Source organism: Camarhynchus parvulus, chromosome 2 (genome assembly GCF_901933205.1).
Source record: "Camarhynchus parvulus chromosome 2, STF_HiC, whole genome shotgun sequence".
In the NCBI taxonomy this organism is placed as follows: domain Eukaryota; kingdom Metazoa; phylum Chordata; class Aves; order Passeriformes; family Thraupidae; genus Camarhynchus; species Camarhynchus parvulus.
The window spans coordinates 96166049-96189637 of record NC_044572.1 but is presented as its reverse complement, the minus strand read 5'-3'; the positions used below and the strand labels follow the sequence as shown (position 1 = coordinate 96189637).

At 33.9% G+C, this 23589-nt stretch overlaps 1 protein-coding gene across 2 annotated transcripts in view; it reads left to right on the top strand.

Moving 5' to 3' along the window:
- Positions 1–22949, top strand: part of CCDC102B (coiled-coil domain containing 102B) — a 134115-nt gene extending 111166 nt beyond the window's left edge. For both annotated transcript variants that reach the window (XM_030943222.1, XM_030943221.1), the window contains one exon: positions 22587–22949. In XM_030943222.1, the coding sequence (XP_030799082.1) occupies positions 22587–22676 (90 nt within the window). In that variant the 3' untranslated portion in view covers positions 22677–22949. The remainder of the gene's footprint in view (positions 1–22586) is intronic.
- Positions 22950–23589: the final 640 nt, after the last annotated feature.

Genomic DNA, 23589 nt, shown 5'->3' with positions numbered 1-23589 from the left:
CAGAACATTTTTGTATTCCTCTAATTGTGACATTAACTATTCCAAGTCTTCCATGGCAATGCCTGGATAAAACCATAACACCAGTATTCTAAATCAATAACACTTTAGCTGAAGTGGGGAACCTGATGAAATGAGGGTCATTATTATTAAGGGTTTCTTTAATTAATCAGCTCATAATTTCTCTTAATATGACATTTCATTTTGGTTATTTCTACAAAGATATAACAACTCCACATGTAACTAAATCACTGGAGGTTAAGTAGTTTTAGTAAATCCATCACATAAAATTTGCTGAAAAAATTGCTTTTTATATTTAAAAGTACATGTTACCGAGTAATTAAGAGAAGAATAAGAGGCAGACAATATTGAAGAATAAAGCATCCCACCCATAAATTTTATTGGTTGATATGCTTTTTTAAGTAATAGATATGATGAAACAGTAGCACTGTTTACCTGTTAGAGTTTTATGAACAATCTTTTCTTGCAAATTCCTTTCCTAAATAGGTCATTACAAGATTTATGAGCTTTGTGTTTCATATAGAACCTTTCCACTAGGACAAGGCTTCATTTTACCAAGTGATTGTTGAAAAACAAAGTACAAAATGGATTAATACAGTGTATTAAAGTCTTTCCTTACTATATTATTATAGTCTGATTCATACATTTCTAGACACCAGAAGGACAGAAAGAAGAATCATTGGATACTTCCTGAGTACTAGAACAAAAAAGAGAGTTGTCTTTTGCTGCTTTTGCTGTCATTCACTCTTTGCAAATCTGAATTCCTTCTACAGTTGAAGTTCAGCTTCTTGAGGATTGGCCATTCAGCAGATGTGCATTCTCAAGGATTGCTTTTTTTTTCTTTTAATATCATAAAATAGAATTAATCTTTGCTTATTTCTAAACACAATTCTAAATTTCTTTCACAGCTGATTTTTGACCAGATTACTTCTGGTCTGTACAATTGCTAGGACATGAACTATTTTGCTTTCCATAGCATCTCATCCTGCTCAGTTGGGTCTCAACTGCTGCGCTTCCCAGACCTAGAAGCAAAGATACAGCATCAGTGTCTGTTCCAAAGTGCCATCTGTGTGGTGCTATGAAGTTGGTTTACTGCATCTGGCAGCACTTCTGCTTTTCCTGGGCTATGCCTTATTCTCACCTTGTAGAGCTGGAATCTCAGTAGCTGGCTCTTCAGAGGGATGAGCATTGCATTCAGTAGGGTCGTCTCCCTGATATGTTTTAACAGCTACTGCTCAGAGTGCACATCTGCTGAATGGCCAAAGGCCAACTGATAGAACTGTCCATGCAAAGCATCATAACCAGTAACTCCTTCCCCATCTCCTCTCCCCTTTTGTATGCACTGGGTGACTCCTGCTTATACAGTGTACCAAGGAGCATTGACCTGCTCCAGGGGTGGTCTTTCTGATTCCTTCGTACATTAAAACCTCTGATTTTTTATCTTTTGTTCTGATTCAATTTGCATTACCTTTCTCAAGATTCTGTAAGTTTCAAATAAATATGAATGAATAAAAGAAAATATTGTTTAGGCCATATGTATCATTAGACTGTATTCATGTTTGTAGCGAAGAGATTTACACCATAACTGGCAGATAACTTAGACATCTCTCTCTAACAGTCCCAGAGGTCAGTGTTCCAAAGTATGGTTGTATGCTGCACTAATCCAAACCTTGTATTGTCCAAACTTTTTTCTTGGTTTGGGAACATTAAAAGCATTCTGAGGTGCCCTCATGGTGTTTCTTATATGCTTTGTTGATTTTTCTTTCATCTCTGTTTTGACTTTCCCCAGAGTGACTCTAAGTTTCACATCCCACTGTGTAATAGCATAAATATTTTTTGTTTATAAAACTAAATAGGTTCCATTTTTTAGGACAAAACCAGTTTGAATAGACCTGTTAATACAACTAGTATTTCAGAAAAACTTTCTCACATCTTCTCCATTATTTTCCCTTCTGTAGCATGGGATCCTTTTGTCTTTATTTAACCTACAGGCAGACTGGTGTCATCTGCGACAGCAAAATAATGTCCACATTGTCTTTATAGATTTAGCCTGACGGAAAAATGAGAGATTCGTCCTTCCTTCCTCCCATTAGAGGCAAAACAAAAGAAATTATATAAGGGAAAATGAGCTTTCCTAATCTTGTGATTGGAAAAGCCAAGCTCAAAGAAATATCAAAATATTAGTTCAATGTAGTGAGGCCATAGAAAAAAATTCTGAAACACATTATAAAGCAATTTAAACCTCTGTACTCTAACAGTGTGAAACCTGTATTCTCTAACAGTGCTGTATTATTTTAATGACCTTAGATAGCAGTTTTAGAAGATACCACACTTCTATCCAGAAAAAAAAATAAAAATTGAGGTTTGTTACTATATGGAATTTTATCAACTTACGTGATAGCTGTTGTCATTTACAGCACAGCAACCATGAATGACAGTAGTCCAGAGCTGTTGCTGTATCTGCATTATAAGAACTGCCAGAAACAGCTGGAGAAATATGATGGACTGGCTGCACATTTCAACATGTGTCTGTTTAACAGAGGATAAAATGAATGAGAAGAAAATAGGATCACGAGGAACATGGAGAATCTCAAAAATAAAGCACCAGTATTAGGAATTGAGTTCCTAGCATCTTTATCCCAACTAACCTCTGTTGTAAGTCATTAGGAAGTGCCTTTCAAGACTGTGGCACCACTGATACTAATGAGTACAATTTCAAATGCATTTGCAGGACTAAAAAGGGGATTGAAACCTCACATGGATAAAAATATATGCTGACAGAGTCAGCAGACATAAAAAAATCCTGAGAAGTATGTATAAAACTCTTAAATCCAGGATTAAGGCAATAAGTGAATATCTTTTATTAAACAAGTAGATTATTCAATTATTTCCAATCAGATTTTAGTAAAATTCATATAAATATATATATAATGGCTGATGCTCTCTGTGGATTGTGAAGAATCTTCACACTGAAATTATACTGGGTTGATCAACACAGACATCTGGTATACCTATTGTAGTGTCTGAGACAGCTGCATTTTCAAACACAAAAACATTTTGGAGGAAAAAAAAGTGACATGGCTACATCTCCTTTTTTGACAAGAGACTGATATTGCAGCTCCTTTTGTTTACGCAATATTTACACTAAATAATATACTAAGTAATGAAAAATTGGGAAAATTTAAGAGATGTTTCACAAAATCTGTAAAATACTCATTCTGTTTTGGATTTTACTGGAATTCAATTAAGGTTTTCAATTTTTTTAAAAAACATCTTTCTTAAAAGTAAAACCTTTTCCGGTATTTCAGTCATTCCTGCATTTGTAGCAAAAATCTGAAATAACAAGGGAGGTGATATTTTAAAGCTCATTTATTCTTCAGGTAACTTAAAGCTTTTATTTGAATTCTTGAAAAGGAGAATTTATTCAGTGCATTTACTTTTGGTTCATTTTTAACTCGGTGCACTATCTTAGGTTTTAGCTGATGAATATCCCATTTTTCCCTCCCTCCTTGCCACTCTGAGGGCTCCTGAACTCTGTCACAGAACCCTGCCTGTGCTATCATGTGCCATTTCCTTCTATGTGCAGTGAGGACAGAATTAGAACCAGCGCATTCAGCTCAAAAAGGAATTAAGTCTGGGAAAGGGTCAGCAGGTTTTAGAATTAATGGTGGTGGTGGACCCCACTGATCCTGGTACTAAAGGCTCTGATCTTTTAATTGATTGAAGCTTAACTTTGGATAAATCCAGTGAAACACAGTAAAATCTGTACCATTTAATAATTCCGCCAACAGACATGGTGCTGGTGTTAAACCCAAGAATTGGAATTTATATATAGAGGTATATATATATATATAAATATATATATAGAAATTGGAATTTAAATATATATAAAGGTAATGGGAAATATCTAATACAATAAGGCACATAATTTTAGAAAAATATAAAATACTACAAATTTTAGAAAAATTTAAAAAGTATTTGCAATTGTATAATGAACCTCAAAATAGTGGAAGAATAGCCCCTGTAATTTTCCTGGAAAAAAGATTCATGTACCTACAGATTTGTATATTTTCTTCTTGTCAATTCTCTAGTTTGAGAGATTACACTGTTATTTACTTTATGAATTTTGTTAAAGTTGCTACAAAAGCATATAAGCTTTTACCAGCAAATAAGACTTAGTGAGAAAGGAAACATGCTGCACTTTTTCTCCTACATCATTTGTGCCACCATTTTGCTATTCCTCAAATGCATAATGTAATTTTTAATGAGCTAGTTTTGATTTTCAGCAGTACAGCAGAGACTTGACAAATTAATACTACAGAGCTGTATGAGCACATTTTTCAGTCCCATCTGATTTAAACTTCAAATTCCCTATTCATTTATCCTTTGAAATTCCTTTAGTTAAGCTATTCATCTACTGTATTCCCCATTTACTTAAAGACAATGACAAAAAAGGTTGAGAAAAAATAAACAGCAGCAAAATATTTCCAAATTAATTGGAGTGGAATCCAGAGGCACATTATGATACAATACAAAATACAGATTTTTTTTTCTTTTTTAAAATATATTTCAGAATATGGTATAATATACATTTTCTCTTAGAACTTGCTCTAAAAGAAAATTCTGATGTTCACCCTTCAAAATCAATTCATCTATTTTGAAATACATGAACCAACATTTTTACTGTCTCAATTCTTCCCACTGTAATTTTAACAGTGTAATAGATAAGTGTGAGTTTTTGCACATTGGAAAGAATGTCCTTCACATCCTGTCCCATGGCTTACAATGGAAGGATAACAAGATTTTACCTCCTGTATTCTCCTTAGACTTTAAGCCAGAGGAGGACTTGGTGGCTATTAAGCAACATGCAGCTCTCTGAAATTAACAAAAAATGCAACTGTGCAATGAATACAATTTTACTTCTGTGTTTAGAAGTTTAGAAAGAAACTATGGACATCTTTAAAACAGCACCCATAAGTGTTGAAAAGTTCTGCTCCAGCACAGTATCGTGCATGTACGGTTCGTAAACAGCAGGAGACACCAATCTTGATGTTCATAATATTGGATGGATCAGAATCTCATAAAGCAGACTCTTCTATTTGCACAGTCTCCTTTAATTGCTCATTGTTGCAGTAATAAACAGACAAGACTCAGTTTCTGCATGCAGGAAAAGCTAATTCTTTATTCACATACTCATCTTTATACAGTTTCCACAGACCTGTATAAAATTCCAACTCCAAGCGTCTATAGTTTTCTTCCTGCTCCATTCATTGGTTAAAAGGTCTTTTTGTATGTATGTGCTGAGAGACTCTATTCTTAAATTGTTTTTATATCTTCTTCACTTGATTCTCATGGGATAGATTTATTGTTTTTGCAGGTGTGAACGGTTCTGTTACCAGAATAGTTTGTTGTGCTAACTGCTTTAATTCTTATGATTTTTCACATGGGAATTTACAAGCTGACTGCTAGCTTAGCTAGAGTAACAGGGCCTAAACCATATTTTATAAGGCCTTTCTTTTATAATGAGCTCTATGCAACAGCTCATGTACCAAAAAAAAAGAGGAAAAAAAGTGACATCTCATATGGCTTTGCTTAAAACCAGCTTATGCTTCTAGCAACCTTGGTACTGGGATAGGATGATGATGATGATGATGATGATGATAATAGCAACTAAAAAACTTCATCTTATTATACTGTACATTTGAAAAACTTCCATGGCAGAGCATTACACTGTCTGGGAAGGCCTGAAGCTGTGTGTGTATGTGTCTCTGTGAGTGTACATTGCTATATAAAGCCCCTATAAGGACTTTGCAGCCTCTATAAAAACACAAATATTTGCTTACTTTAAAATAATACCTGACTTTAAACTTTTTGACTCACAGTGCTTTAGAGTACAGACTTTAAATCAGGTAAATTGATTGTTCTGCTGTCAGATACATGCCTTTTGCCTTCCTGTTAAAACATGGAATATTCTGATGAAGCTGCCAGAAATCAATTTCCTGCCTGGAAGACTCGTTGAGAGTTTTGAAGCAAAATGCTTCATAGCTTTTCAGTCTCCCTGTTGTACATCAATCCTGAATCATGAGGTAGTATAATATTTGCTAGAACTTCTTCTTCCAGCTGCAGAGAACCTGTGGAATCTGCAGTGTTTTAGGCAGGTTCTGTTCTGTGTGTGCAGCTGACATAGATCTCTGACATCCACATGTTGGGATGCGCAAAGGTCAGCAGGACTGGGCTTGACGTGATGCTCGGTGAAGGAACTGGGGACAGAGGTAAAATAGCAATGGCTAACAAGGGAGTATCAGATAGTAGGGGAAGGGACAGAAGGAGATTAGAAAAAAGGGTGATTAACAGGGCAGATGCAAATAGGGATGCAATTCTCAGTCATGCATTTAAGACTATATTTTAAATAAAATTTGGGTCCACCAAAAAGTTGTGAGGATCAGTTCTTCAACTTTTAGCTTACGAGACGTTTGATTTTTGCAACCATAAACTTATATGGATTTTGTAGCAAGAGGCAAGAGGAGAGCCTACCCATAAGTCTTACCTTTCCATCATACAATTCCTCCACAATTTGGATTTTTTCTTTTTTTTCCCTGTCCTCAGTGGAGAATAAATTCTGAAGTTCTGTACCACTTCTATCCCCCCAAAATGGCTGTCTTTCTGCTAGTAACATTTTTTTCCAAGAGTAAGGGAGGAGAAGAAGGCTGACTTAATGTTTCAGAATGATGTATCTAACTAAACTGATCAATATCTCCATCTTTACTGAATGAAATTATTCTTTTCTTTATATAGGATTGAAAGAAATAGAGTGAGTGGTTTTTCTGTATCAAGGGACTTCCAAACCTCCAGTCTGTGATCTTATGAGGCAGCTATCCAGTGTAACTCAGTTCTTTCTTGAAAGTATATGAGTTATCGCCATGGAAGAACAGTTTGAAAAGAATATATAAAATTTTCATTTCTTAAAATGAAATTTGACATCTGGGAATAAGGTTCCAGGTTTGAGACTATATGAAAAATGAATTATTCAGATGCTTACAGGGGCAGTATTCTTATTTGATGTAGTTTAAACTTATTTCACTGAAAACTTGCCTTCCTGAATAACCATCAAATATTCAGCCAATATTCAGACACCAATTACTCTGAGTTTTCTTTTTTATGCATTTTTTTGTGTTTAATGCATAAAAGCTTTCGATGAGGGTTAGAGCATATTTAGATACACACAGAGGTATTTTTAAAAAGTTTAATTAAAATTATATAATTGACTAACTCACCAACAGCATTAAGCAACAAACCTTTAGAATAAGTATTGTAGTAATCATTTCAATAATGTATTCTTCTAAAAATAAAAATTTATCTAAGCAGATTCAGAGAGTGACAAAAGGTGAAGGTTTCAATTACATACAGCTAGATACCTGGGACTTGGAACAGGGAAAGCTGAAAGATGTAAAATATGATTGGTGTGCATGCTACAGTATTATATCCTTCAGGGGCAGTAAATTATGGCTACAAATGAATACATTGTAACATCAGCAACATTGCTAAACTTTTATGCTTATATCAATTTCAAAGTGGAAATTTTATTTGAAAGTTGGGTCTCAAAAAGGATTTTTTCCCCTTAGCAAAAGAGTGTGAAAAATTGCATTTGATGCTGTTGCCTCTGTAGTAGAGATATTAAGTACCTTGAAAGGATATAAAGTTAGGTTGTTTGTTGGTTTGGTTTTTTTTTTTTTATTGGATTTTTAATGGATATACCCATTTTTCATAGTTGAGTTGACAATTCAGAGCTCTGAACCAGTGGGTGTTGGGAAAGGAGTCACTTCACAGGGATTGATTCATTCCAAACTTCTAGCACTCTAGCAAACCTTCCTCTAATATAGAGCTTAAATTATTCACATTTTTGCTGTACCAAATCACTTCGATACTATTGCAATGAGCATGAGCTATTACATTGTCTTGTGAAAAATGAATGTGTGAACAAATATCAAGTGATATGTAAAAGTTTTGTAAAGACAAGATTTTGTACACTTCTTCTACAATTTTAAATATTCCAGGCAAAAGGCAAATTGTACAGCAACCTGATGCTATTAGCTTCTGCAAAAAAATGAAACACAAATATTGTTTCTCTATAGCTTTAGAATCAGTGTTCCAGATAATTCAAACTCATTTTTCTATGTCCTTCATTCTCAAATTGAATGTGTTTTCTAAACTGACATCAGGGATGAATTTATCTGATGACATACTTATTAAGACCTTGAACTCTTTTTGTTAGTGATTTAATGTCAGCACAGAAGTAAATTTCAGTACTAGAAAGAAATATTTATTAATCTAATAATTCAAGTCCTTTTTTTTTTTCATTGTGACTGACAATGTTCTAATGTTCACAGCATCAACCACATTGCTTCCTAGAGGCCTGCAAAGGTTTGGTATATGAGGATATTTTTCTGCTATGCTGATTGTCTGCAATATCAGCAGCATATATATTATTATTATTATCTACTTATCTGAAAGGTTCTTTTCCTTACATTATATTCTTTTGAATTTTGTGTCTGAACTAAATATCCACCCCTGCAAGCAACAGCATTTTGAGAACATTCTATAAATGTTCCAAAAGGCAAAATGTAACATATGATCTCATGGGCAAGATGAATCCTTTCTATTTCAATCTATTATTTAGAGATTATTAGGTCACTAGTGGAGTAAGAGTTTGGCTACATCACTAACAGTTTTTAAGACAACAAAAAATTAGATTTCAATATGTGAAATATGTGATCTTTTTTTCTAAATCTTCTTAATGGTTGCAATAACATATTTTCTTTCAATAGTATTGAATTCATATGTACAGTAGAGATAACCAGTGCCTTAGTCTGAAACCTAACCTGAAGTATTGAATGATTTTCTTAAATATAGAAATATTTCTGTCACCTTGAATGTTCTTGAAATGAGTTGATCTTTCCTGAAATTGTTCTGTCACTAAGCAGAAATAACATTTGTAGAATGATTGTTAAGATTATTAACTTGTAATTAAACAGCAAAATGCTTTACTTGGGATGAGATAGTAATTATCATAGTCTTGAAATGTACAAGATGGTGATTTTAGAGAAGTTTTTTAAAGAACCATACAAGTCACAAAACATTTACACAAGAAACACACTTCTTTTTCCATATAATTTAAAGTTTCAACTTTTCTGAATGCATGACTTCATCCGGAAGAGTATAAATGTATATCATGGCTGAGATTAGCTAATGGTCTTCGGTAGAATTTGAAAATGTTTTCTGTAGTCAACTGTGCATTTTTTTGTTCTGAAAGATTGCTCAAAAGATAATTTGTCATGACAGTTTCTGTGTCAGCAGCTCTTTTCTTTATTCCTAAGAGCTTTAATTAAATCTTTTAGCTGTGCTTATCACTTCTTAGAAGATATTTCAGTTATGTTTTATTCTGGGGACCAGAAGAATCACTTTCTTCTAGTTCTCACATAGCAATGTGAAGAATTTTTATTATACAGCTTCTTCCAACAACATTTCCAAAAAGTTAAAACTTACATTACATACACTTTTTTTTGGGGCAGCATGTTTTCACCATCAGTTCCACACTTGGAAACCTCCTGCTGTGCTTTGCATTTACTGTCACTTGCAAAAAATACTACTTTTTGTTACTAATTTTTCTTCAAACAAGTTCCTGAGATGCTTTTAAGGAACAGATTTTTTCTGCTTGTCCACACTGGAAGTGTGTTTAAAGATATTGAAGCAAACAAAAAGCATGGATGATTTTTGAAGCATCAATACAGATCTACAGTGAACACCACTAAAATTTTATGATAACTCTCACACAACACAACCTACAATTTTTGAGAAAATGCCCCAGGGTGCGGCATCATTCCATCACTGCAGTAGATGGACTGAAGTTACTTTTCAGTAAAACTTCTTTATTTTTAATCACTAGAGATCACATGAGCAAATCATGCAATCAATATTTAGAATTTGAGGAAGTACAGATTTTCAATATTTAAGCAAAACTATCTACTTGACACACAGAGATCAGTTTTTTTATTATATGGTATTTCATTTTAGAAATCAATTCATAAGTATACATATTGCACTGCGGTTTTAAGTAGACAAGCTTAAAGTCTTCAGAAGCACTAAAACTTTTGTGGTTTGATATCTAAATGAAGAGTTAATGCTTCTACCCAGAAGTGATCTACCAAAAAGCTTGCAATTTGTAGCAAAATATATGACTTCAGAATAATTTAAAAATTAACTTGTTTATTCAAAACAAATAGATGCAATAGAAAAAGGAGAATATGGAAAAGAGTATAAAAGAGGAACATTAATTAGAAAGTGATGTATGACCAAGTGGTGGGATTAATAAGCAATTATGCACTTTGCAGAAGGTCCTGGAAACCTGTCATTAGAATGATTAATTATTTTCATAAGTGTTTCAAAGATTTACTTCCATATTCTAGAGTCATGTCCCTAAGGAGGCCAGCTAAAGCTGGTTTCATGAGATATGAAAAATGAAATATATTGGATGGGATGATGGGAAAGTGTGGAGTGAGAGAAACAATATTGCAAAATGGGTGCCAAATAGGCTAAGTTATGTGAAACTGGAGCATACAGCAAAAATTACAAGACTTGTGATGCTTCCAGTTTTATATATTTTAATAAGGCAGAGTTTTGTTGGAGTCCAGTGCTACACTAATCAATTTTAATTGTCAAGTGACAATTATGGAGATGTTATTTCAACATTTTTAAGGCCATTCTTGATCTCAAAAAAAGAAATAAAATACACTACAATTATCTGAATTACTTAAATTCATCAATATTAACAAGAAATTTAACATTGATTGCAATGAAGTATAAAGTTGATAATAACCCAGAGTTCTCCGGAGGAGAAGCTGTAATTTCATCTTATCCTTGAAATCATAATACAGGCAAAATTCTGCTGGGTTTTACTGCACAGAGAAAAACCCCAATCTGAAATCAAAAAGGCTGAACTTCGTTTTCTTATGCTGCATTTTACTGCATTGGTAGTGCTTTAAAGTAAAAGAGAAACCCATCCTTATAAATCTGAATGCTTCTCCATAGTCAGGGAGGATATGTGTCTTACATTCAGTTGGATTAAAAATAAAAACAGCAGAAGCAAAAACTCCTCCATGTTCTAGCAAACTTCATTTCACATTTACAATTCTTCTGATGTCCCCTCAAACCCAGCTGGTTTCAGATGTTGTTCTGAATGCTCAACAGTGCCTGATGAGTGCCACAGAATAACACCACACAAAATTCCATCTAAAATGGTGTCCTCTTTCTGGGATGGAAAAAAATAGGTCTCTGAAAGACTTTAAGAACAAAGCAGGTGTCCCAGGGGTACCATGCAAGATTCCAGGAAAATCAAAATCAAGGACTCCTCAGTCAGAGGTGACATCTTTTAAGCCTTTTCCTCTACTAAATTGTTCATTTGCTTTCTGCTCCCCCGTAAAGCTTTTATAACAGCTTACTACAAGGGGTCTTAAGATTTGTGTTCTATTAAAATTTATTCAGTACTGATAGAGGTTGTGACCTCTTCCTATTCACTCCATCATATGCATCCTGAAGTTTAGTCATCTCTGCTGTTCAAGTCTGACCATATGTGTGTTAACATGTCTGTGTGGTTCTGCAAACCTTTTCTTGATTTAGCATGATTTCTTGTCAGGTACAGTAAACATTGAATTCAGTATTCATCATGTGGTCATTTATTGGATTAATACAGTAGCATAAATATTGTGTGCCTCACTTATTTTCTAGCAGTTCATTTCCTTTTTTGTTTTTTTTCCGGTACTTTACCATTCCAGACCATTGTTACAGTATCTTATCACTTTCCAAATTCTGCATAATCATCAACCATTTTCTTTCAAAGAAGAGAGCAGCATGTTCTCACTGAAAAAGCGGTGGGATGACTAAAAAAAGCTATTAGTTTTGTAAGTGGAATATTTCAGAAGTTTTCTACTTCAACTCCTTCTAATTAAGATTATTTACAATCTACTTGTCTATAACTAATCAGAAGATCAGAAGTTAGTTATTTCCATATGACGTTTTTCTTCTTTTTTTGAATACTGACAGTCTGATGATTCCTTTCACTGAATTGATCTCACTGCCACTTCACTGATCTCAAACTATCATCTTTAGAAATCCTGAATGATGATGTGCAAAATTGTTTCTTGAACGTATAACTCCAAATACTGCACTTTTATTTTTTTAGGGAGAGAAATAGCAAGGTATTTTTCTATATCCATCATGGTGTCCCTTACCAAAAAAAAAAAAAAAAAAAAAAAAAAAAAAAAAAAAAAAAAAAAAAAAAAACCCAAAAAAAACCACCAACAAGAAAAAGGGGATAATCTATTTTGCTACCAAAATTAACAGTAGCAAGTGAGGATGGTCTGATGCGTCTGTCAGCATGTGTAGTTCCTTTAGGCTTGTGCTTCTTTATAATTGCCTCTAAAATATTTGGCACTTAGTTTTACCTTTGTGTAATCATGCTTCAGTTGTGTTCCAAAATTTAGAAAATTAATAGAGAAAAGCAGATCCAGTATTCTAATGTTCTTTCAGTTTTAGATGCATAGCTGGTTTTGTCACAGACATAAGATTTTTAAAGTAAAAGAGCATCTCACACTTGGAGAATGCAAATGTATTCCTCTTAGAGGCACTTTAAGTGCTTCCTTATGCAGATGACACTGCCACTAAAGAGCTTCTTTCTCTTCCCAGTACAGTTGCACTTGTCATAAAAAATTTCCAAGTGATAGTTGAAGACTGCAAAGTTAAAGTTGAGCAAAGATTATTCATATTCTTTGTATGTTGTATCTAAATTTCTAGGTTATAAGGAGGGGAGGCTCAAAAAAACTTAGAAATTCTTACTAACACCAAAGAGTTGTTCCACAGAAATTATTTGTGTGTGTTCATGATTTGTATTAGTTTTGTGAATATAGCTCTATAAATTTTAGAGATACATCAATGTTGAGCTGTCAGTGGTGCTTCTTTCACAATTCTCAGGGGAAAAATATATTTCTCCCATCAGGTTTAGGAATAATTAAATGCTGCATTCATACCTCTTCTTATTCAGAGGTAAATTAACTCATACACATGAGTTTGTAACAAACATATCTCTGTTTTCATGTATGATTGGACTATGCTCAATTTTCTATCTAATATAACTTGAAATGGATGATCTACTTTACCCAAATGTCAATGCCAATTGCTATTGCCATCTCACAGTGAATAATTCTAATACTCTTTGTGCATCAGTTTATGCAGTTAATGTAACTATAGTGGCACAAAACCAATCAAATCCAGCACATACAAGATATGAACAGAATTCAGAACCATATGATGAAACAAGCAGCTTACTTGGTTTAACTTTTTGTGGTCTTTAAATTTAGCATAGCTCATGTATGTATATGCCTCTGAATCCTGCGTATTCTATGGATCTTCTGTATCTTCTATAAAATGCTGTAAAAGTTCCTAAAATCTAAGAAAATCTACCAAGAAGACAATATTCTCAAACTGTTTTTGATATTTCTGAACCCAGTGAAGTGATGCTCACCCTAAGTCCCCTGCTGTGATTCATAATTTTCAGGAAATAAAGAGAATACATTAAATCACTTATGCCTGTTTAAAAACATAGCAGAAAACTGGATTCTGTTTCTAATCAGAGAAGAGCTTCACAGAATTTCAGTCCAATATTCTATTGATTTTAATGACATAAATACAACTATGACCTTTTTTTATTTAGTATATATATTTTTGAAAAGTAGCAATTTACAGGCATCTAAAGAATTGTTTGGAAAATTTAATTTGGTAGGAGCAAAAAATTTACAGATCTGAAAAACAAGGAACTGCAAAGCAACAGATAGAAAATTGGAACAGTAACTAAATTAATCTATGAAAAAAAAAGGAAAAAATTACAAGATTTCTGTATTGCTATTGAAAGAAAGAATGTTCAAGATACAAGACCCTTTCTATCATTAGAAGTTATAAGTAAAATTGCAGAGGATGTGAAATTCAGTTCAATTACATACAATTATAGCTACCAATATTCCATCTTCATGTAATGTTTAGGGGGTTTTTTTAGCTATAAAGCATAACTGTGCAATAAACCAACAGTTGTGCGTGCTCCAGCTGCTGAATGGGTCAAGTGAGAGTATTGGGTGCTTGGCAAGGAAAGAGTCTTGGACTGTTCCACCCATAGACAGAGAGCTGAGAGGGGTGTGAATGAGATTTACAGAATCATGAAGGCAGGAGATGAGCTGAGCATGGCACTGTTGCTGGCCAAACGTGAGAAACAGGGATCACTGGAGCCTGGGTGAGGGCAAGGATAACAAGGCAGCAGTTTGCAAAGCCTTTTGCACAGTAAGGTACAGAAGGGGGAGATGGGAAACCGCAGGATAGTCAGTCTCACCTCAACCCCCAAAAAGGAAACAGATAAACCTGGAAATCATTTCCAAGTGTACTGAGGACAGTAAGTGCATTGTCTGGATCCAGAATTGGCTATCTGAGTTGCTGGGCAACAGGACAATAATGGAATCCTGAAAGTACAAAGCACGAACGTATCCTCAGACATTCCTGGTGCAATGATTCTGGATGCTAGAGAACTACCAGAAAAATAGGTGGTAGAAATGCAGTCATTTCATTAATAATTTTGTCCCAGCAATGTTGTAATTCAGAGACACTAAAATTAGACTTTTCAAAGGAGTGTGTAGGTAATAGGTCAACTTGTCCTGAAATGCATTGTGAATTAGGTGTATCAATAATATAATTGAGATATGGAAATTTTCAGGCAACTTTTCTTACCAAAAAACCAAAAAACACAAACTTAGAAAAGCAGTGTTGTTAATTTTTACCAGATCTACAAATAGTATTTGGCAAATATCAATTTGTTTTCCTAACACATTAGTAAATAGAAAATGTTGTGAAAAATTGACAAGGGAAAAAAAATAAGCATGATATATATCGTATCTACTTGTGTTTTACCTAATCTTTAACTGCTTTACTCTTCCACTGATTTTGTCTTTGTCAGCTTTACTGCCATTTTGGCATCAGAGGCTTTCCCCCTGCTCTTTGCATACATAAGATAATTTTACTGGTCCTGAGAGCCCTTGTACGTTTTTTATCAGACATGGTAGGTCCTAAGATAACAAAACCTTCATGTCACCAGATTACCATCACCATTTGTTGCTTTTCACTTCAGCTCCCACATGACTTCAGCAGTCAAAACCTTACTAGGCACAGAACTGGAGATTAGTGCTTTGTGATACTTGAAGGCTGAGATTCCAACTTCCAGCTGTATGATTTTCTAGCTGCCTGCTATCTTTAACAGCTGGTGAGATAGTAGCTGCTATCATGTCAGAATTTGAAGCTGTGAGGAATGGAAGGGAGCAGAATGACTAATTGTAATGCACACATTCCCTTTCTATCTCCAGCTTTGCAAGTTTTAAAAGGAATACTTTCCCTGTTGCAAAGCTCATAATCACAGCACAGCAGTTGTGCACAGTATTTGTTCCTACTCCAGCCGGTTCAAGAGATACCAGAATTTAATACTGTCAGAGATGAGCAGTGTTTTGGGCAATGATCCAAGGCAGAACATGGTCTATAGCATAACTCTCTAGTGCTTCCCAGAACTCTCATATAATTTTCATTCAAGGACTATAACTTGGAGGCATAATATTGAATGATACCACAATATACTAAGCAATTTTTTCAGGAGTTAAATTGTTTCTTTTCTTGCAAGTACATGGATTTTTTTTCCCTTTTTTTGAGGAGAACTTGATTTTAAATCTAAATCTTAACTCATTGTAGTGTTTTCACTGTGAAAAGTACAAAGAACTTCCCCAATATAATTCTGAAAATACCTAATTTAGTTTCATGACATATTTGGATGGAAAATAGCAAGTGAATAAGGGACGTGGGGAGGAAAGTTGATGTCTGCTTCATAGTGGTATATCTTTCATGCCTGGAAGAAGTAAGAAGAAAGCAATGAAGATGCATGCTGAGCAACTGTTAAAAGTTGAGAATTCTGAAAGGGTAAAAGAAAGGAAATTGAAGCTGGCAACCATGTAATTGCTGGGAAGGGAAAATATCATGATTTTTATTGGCCTGGAGATTATGTAGGTGAAGATTTTGTGGCAAGTGAATTTTAATGTATTAAAAAAGGAATGAGAAAAGAGCTTGTGCCAAGTGCACTTTCTTAGACTTTTTTTCAATTCTTAAAAAAAATTGTTCACAGAAAACATTCTATTAATAATCACACTTAAAACAGAAAGGAATGTATATATTATTTATATCTTCTTCATTGTAGGACTAGAAGAGCTATTTCTGTGTTCAGAATCAGAAGACATTTTAAAAAAGAAAGAAATATTAAAAGAATTTAAAAGAAACATTAAAGCATGTTATACAAGTGAGACTTCTTGTGTCTACTTACAAGTCCTAAAACAGCCACCTGTACTATCTGCATCCTTCAATATTCCTGAAATCTCTTTTCAGTTTTTACTTTCAAATGTACTTAAATTTTGAGTGCCTGCAATATTAATGTAAAGCTTTGAATAATGAGAAAAATAGCAAAATCAGTTAGCCTAAATGTATGCTTAGCAAGAGCAAAAATGCTGAGACATGCTTTCTTTCCTTATATAAGGAAATTTTCTGATATCTTATTGTAATATGCAAGGAAATAAATATTTATTGGCAAAATTACATGAGTGAAAAATGGAGATGTACATTACAGACAAAAAGCATTTTCAGACAAATTTTAAAAATGCATTTTATTCTGAATACTTTCACTGTAAAAGCAGATGATATTGGTATTCTGGTTCATTCTAGGAGGTTCAAAGTATTCTAGAAATCAAAGATAAAAAGGCCATTACTCCCCGATTACTATCATTCCCCAAAAGGTGAAAATTTTGCTCCTTGTGTTAATTTTCTTGGGGAGAATGGATTGAATTTTTCTTCAGTCGTGTAGTTGAAAGGGAAAGTTGTCTTATTTGGTCATCCCTTAGCCTGCCATGGTCATATTCTAAAATGTTATAAATAAAGATGTTATTATGCCAAGCTATTGTGAGAAAAATATCTGAATATTTGAGAACTGACAATTTAAGAAAAGGAGAGATTTTATTTTAAAGCTCATTTTAATTCTGATTATATGTCAGAATTATATGTCAGAACAGTGAAATAATTATGTTATAAATGGGAATGATTCTTCTTTTGGAAAGCCACAGTTAACAAGACCTGAGTTTATGAAAGACTGTTCAAAGGAGTCCTTTCCTTTTAAGTATCCACTGAGTTGTATTTATCGTATACAACTCTAAAAGTTCTTACAGTGGGTAACTCATTCAAAATTTCACATCAGTTACCATGATACAGAAGCAAAGGGTCTTGTTTAGTATCAAAACTTTGATGAAAATTTTAATTTCGTCATATTCTATTTTAGGCAAAATATTACATGTAATTGTATAGTGAATTTCATCAGTACCTATTGTAATACACTGTACCCAGAAATGTACTTGGGAAATTTATTCTGATGTAAATTTTGAAGTTAAAAGGCGTTATAATTATATAGGAAAACACAAGAATTTTCTTGTAAGGAAAATAAAAGTGTAATTTTTCATGAGTTCAATAAGTAAAAATAATTTAATGAGAAATATAGAAAAAGATGGCTTGTGCTCTTGTGGATCTCAAAGGAAACACAACTTTGACATTTAAAGAAAAAGTCATGCTGCTTGAGAGCACATGTAGTATTTTTGGAGATTGGAATGGCATAGTGGGTGAGTTTACAGTGGGTTTGAATAATTTCTGCAGCGTAAAATATGAAACCTATTTCAATATCCATATGCTCACTCATGATCTTTCACAGTCCCCTAATGCTAAATGGCAAATACATTTTAATTAAAGCAGAAGCTGACATAAATCCATGTACTATAATTTGGGCATTAGCTTGTAATTCCACTCAGAATAATAATTATTTTATTCATAAATAAATGTCTACAACTGTAGTTTAGTAAACACCAGTAGATGTTATCTCAAGCTTATAGTTATTTCCTTTCTGAACTCTGATTTGGTTTCACACCAGCGATCCCTTCCTTCTTTATCCACTCATGAAAATAGCTTAGCATAGCACCACTGTTGAGACAGTAAATGACAATCTGAAGTGGTTCTGAACTGAAATTTAGTATTGATTGTTTCTAAGTGAATTCTCATCTTTTATATTTAAAAATTACACATCCAGGATATTAATTATTTGTTCTACATTATTTGATCAAAGCATTGCTGATGCAAGTATTTAAGATTTTAGTGGTAAGGGCTCATTTTCATTCTTATTTCATTTTCTATATCAAGCTCATGATGCAGTACATGCCTTTTAGAAAAGCACATGACATAGTTAAGAGTATTCTTTTGAGAAGAGAACTGTTTTTAGTCTCCATAGGAGTCCTAAATTTAAATAGGAACCTTGATAGGATTGAGCTAGTGTGGCAAAATTCAGATCATCTCAAAGGCCTATGGAATCTGTAAATACCAAAAAGAGAGACAATGTGTTTTACAAATAACTATAATTTCATTTTTGGAAATCCATAAATTCCTTAAACTTTAGTTTTTCAATAATGAATGTCCTTAAAGGAGAAAAATATTTTGTACATCTTCATTTCCCTCTCATCTCCACATGTACAGGTGGATATTTATCAAAATATGGTCACCTTATATTTCTTGCTGTATCTTCATTCATGCTGCTACACTAATCCCTTACAATTTTGCCTGTAATCTATGCTCCTGAGAAATGCACACATCTGTCCTTGGGAAGTCATCCTTGATTAAAACAAACAACAACCTTGCAATGTCTCTCTGTAGAATCATTACGGCAAATTGTGTGAGGATTAAATAAGATGACAATAATAATTTAGGTATCATGGGTAGCTACCTTAAAATACTTTTATCTAGCTCTTCCATCTAATTAAGGTTTGGAAAGAATCCTACTTTCCATTGATACTTACTGTGCACTTTCACTAAAAAAGAGATTAATTGAAACAGCAGTGAAATTTTTTAAAATATTCTGTGGAGAAATGCATGCACAAACTATATTAATTGAGCTCTAAAATAGAGATGCTAAACAACAAAAGCAAGGAAATGCACAGTGAAGCAGGAAATGTACCATATGTTATTGTATACCTGGGTACAATGGAGACCATCTTAATGGCTTTCTTGATATTTCTGTTGTACCAGATATTGGTGGACATATGGTATGCTGCCTTTTTATATGCTTGTGTCTTTTCACAGTTTTGTTAGCTGAGTTTGATAGCATTTTCTATTTGTCTGCTGTTAGGAAAAAGGCTTTAAAATGTTTTGCTTATTTATCTGGAGTTTGAAACCCATGCACATTATTTTGCTGATTATTTTATACCCCATTTTTAAAATTTTCTTCAAGAGCAGTTGCTTATTTCTTTTATTTTTAAGATTTCCATAGTCTTAGTCCCTGTCTAGAAGTAATTTTTGAAATACAGTTGAGTATTTCACATGCAGATGGGTTTCAACTCAATGTCAGTGCTGGCCAAACAGATGGCTAAAGCAACAGCAACAGCTGCAGAGCTCACCAGGCTTTGCACAACCAGGATGGCACAACCATAGAATCATAGAATTATAGAATCCTTTAGGTTGGAAAACATCTTCAAGATCATTAAGTTTACCAGTTAACCCAGCACCACTAAACTATGTCCCTAAGCATCACATGTACACATCTTTTGAGCACCTCCAGGGATGATAACGCAACTGCTTCCCTGGGCAACTGGTTTCAGTGCTTGACAACGCTTTTAATAAAGAAATTTTTCCTAATATCCAATCTAAACCTCCAGTGGCACAACTTAAGGTCATTTTCTCGTGTCCTTCTTCTTACTTGAACAACTCATGCAACTGGCTTCTTCCCTACTGACCCAAGGAACCTCAACAAGCTCCAGGTGGCAGCAAAGTTTCCCATTTCACTTGGCTCCTAGTGCCCTTCCAGCTGAGAAACAAAATACAACTTCTTGTGACATCATTTCCTGGACACCCCGTGTTTTCAAGTTTGGCTGATGCAGAATACTAAAGGTTTCCCTAATTTTTTTATGGCCCAATCTTCATAAATGTTCACATTTAAATAGGCTGTTCATTGCTTCCATCACATGGAATACATACACTGAAGTCACAGAAGTCCAGAAGTAGTCAGAGGAAATATATCATGTAGCAGAGAAGAGCAACTGGCCAAATCATTTTGACATACACCTGACTTACTCCAGTTATATCCTGGCAAAAATTCCCTTCATTAAAGCAGTGATCTCAGGGCTTCTTACTGGAGGTGTTTGAAGACTGTTTAAACCAAGGTGGAAATAAAAGGACATTGTTGTACATTAGCTGGTCAATAGCCATTCTTAATTCTTATAAGACAAGACAGATCAGGGATAGTTTTTTAACTAAGAGTTAGTCATTTCTGGCAAGTGTGAGTACCTTTGTCTGAACATTTCAAACTTGCCATTCTAATATTCACAGAGCAGTTCTGGTAGCAGCTCATTATATGTGCAGCTGCATTAACTTAAATATGAAATAGAAGGCATAATGAAAGTCTCCTAACTTTTTTATAATGTCAGTAACTTTACATTATATCTAGCAATGCCAGACTAATTGTTTCTGAAATGTTTAAGTAAGGAATATTTTAAAAATAAATAACTTGATTTGTCCTGAAAATTTACCATGTGTATTCCCAGGAAATCAAGTAATTTAAGCCCATAGCCATCAGTTACACTTAATAATTTTTCATATATTTTAGGGTCTTTTTCTTTAAATTTAATTTAAAACTTTTTCAGTTGCTAGTTCTAAGAATTCTATTTTTAATTTATATTAATATATCTTTGATTAACACATGAATGGGAAAGGATAGAACTGAGTAATTTTGCACAAGTATTTTAATAAGGAGTTGTTCATATAACTTATCTGGAATTTTTTATAAGGCAAAGTCATTATTGGAATCATTAAATTAAAGTAATTAAAAAGGAAACAGCCATCTCTTTCAAAGGGATTCCAGTAAAATTCAATACCAGCAACCAAGCTGCAGCGCAGCCTAGTCTTGTGTATCCAGCAGGGTGAAAAACTTGCCAGCTTATTGATTCTTACTGATGTAGGCCTTGGCAATCAGTCTCTATCTGGAATAATTAGTGGGGATGTTAATGAGTAGACAGGAACATCATGGGGTCCCTGACACTATAAGGAATTACACTGCTATGCCAGCTCAAAGGCTTTTACTCTTTGGCAGCTTAAATGCTTTTGATATGTGATGCTGTTTTTTCTAAGAACATTGTTATTTTATAAATAGTAGGCAGATTAGATTAGATGTGTGTGCACAGTGGCATGACTAACCTGTCCATATTGTCAGGGAATGTATTTACAAAGGGATTACAATTGCAAAGAATTAACTGGCTACCATTACAGTGGTAAAAAGTCTCCACATTTTGGTAAAAAGTCTCAGGTTACCTGACATTTTATTTGGACTTTATTCATAAGACTATTGGGGTCCCAGAACCAAGAGTAAACCAAAGTTTTCGTGAATTCCCTTTTCTGAAAACCTGTTCAAGACACATAAAGGGACAAGTAACAGAGTAATTGAGCCATGGCTTTTGGTAGGATTTGAATGAAAGTGCAGAGATGACATGAAGGGAATTGGAGATGTATGCCCCTAAGCTTAAAGCACAATTAATTAATCATGGATGAGATAAAAACTAGTAACATACAGAAACAGTTTAGATCTGACATGATTTCTTCACTTTTACATGAAGTCTTCTTGAGTCAGCTTGTGGTGTAGCTACTTTGGGTGTACATAAGATCATAAATTTTGATAAATGTCTGCTGTTCTGTGCAAGGCTACTGACTCTTCACTGTGCTCTAAATTCCCCCGAGTGTAATAGCCAGTTTCTGGCACCCAGCTTGAGTGGATGTTCTTGCTCTGCTGCACATTGTTATTAGGAATGTGACTTATCAACTCAAAAATTATAAAAATTGACATACTTTTGTCATAGTTATGTTTCAATTATAAATTTTATAGTGCTTATACTATCTCCTTATTGTTATTAATTTAATATGAAGATGTTATGCCAAACTAGTGGCTAGAATTCTGTCAAATGAGGAGTTTGACACTTGTTTGATCTTTTACACTATTTCCCACTTTCCCTTCTTGCCAAAAAGATTAATGCGTTGAAAGTAAGTGCTTTAAATGTATCTTGAATAGCAATAGGACTGAATTTCAGAACTGCCAATCAATAAATAATGGCTCCTAGTCATCAAAAGTGTAGCTTGCTTCTTACTGTGAAAGACAATTCCAAGTAATTGCTCTGAAACCCTATACTTTTTCATTTCTTGTTAAGGAATCAGCTGAAAAAGTATCCAATGTGTACAATACAGAAAGATTTTCTCATCTAAATTCTAATATCTACTATTGAAATTTTTTCTTAGAAGAAATTTGAGCTGCAACTGTTTAAACTTGAACTGACTTTTCTATTTCATGTTGTGGTCACACCTTTTTAAAAATTCCATTTCAGAGTAAAGAGGCAGAAGAAAGTGAACACGGGATTTGGGACCAGACAAAGTTCCTTGTCTGTTGTTGGAGATTCTACCACGACAATGAGTGAAGATATGGGAGATCACCAAAAAGCCCTGCAGCAACAAGGCTAACGGCAAACAGGAGCAGCCAACGCTGTTCATAAAGACATACAAGAAAGTTTCATTGCAGAAGTGCATGTCAGATATATATAGGAATACTGTATGCATTGTTTCTATGTATTCCTGATTTTTTAGAAGAACCAAGGAAAATATGCTAGAGTCAGGGTGCACATTTCTAGAAGTTATGTTGGCCATTGTCATTCCTTTCCAGTTGTTCTAACAGTTCTCTTCTAAAGCAAAAGGTGGACTTTAATTAAAATGTTCCATATTTTACCTTTAGGAAAAAAGGACTTAAAAATGTGCATGGTCTATGAGAGAGGGTCACATTCTGTCCTGGGAAGACTTTGAGTCTGAAATGGAAGTCAGTGGTTTGTTCCTTGCTTTGCTTGTGTGTTTTACTTTCATAACACAGTGGAAAAACATATCTGTATCGCAGGACCCCCAGTTCTACCAGAGTGACATGTGTATTACACTTTTCTTTCATTAGAAAAAAGAAGGAAAAAAAAAATTTTAAATATCCAAAAATTATCACATACACATTTAGATTAAAAAAAATCCTTTCCTTATGTGTTTCTTATATTCGTCATATAACAAAATAAATGCATCTCAAATTTACCTTATTGTCTACATATCACATTTTTATTTAAATTTTACTTTATTAATTGTCCATGAAAAAGGACTGTAAATGTCATGTAGGAAGTAACATAAATAAGATAAACTGAAAAAGCAAATTTTGAGAATTTTAGAAAATTCACAATTTATAAAACCAACAGCAACTTTCGGGCATCAAGGGAGACATAAATTATAATTTTGTTTGCCATGTGCAATTGATAATGAGTATGTGCGGATTCTATTTCACAAGGCTTGCTGTAATCGATCAGG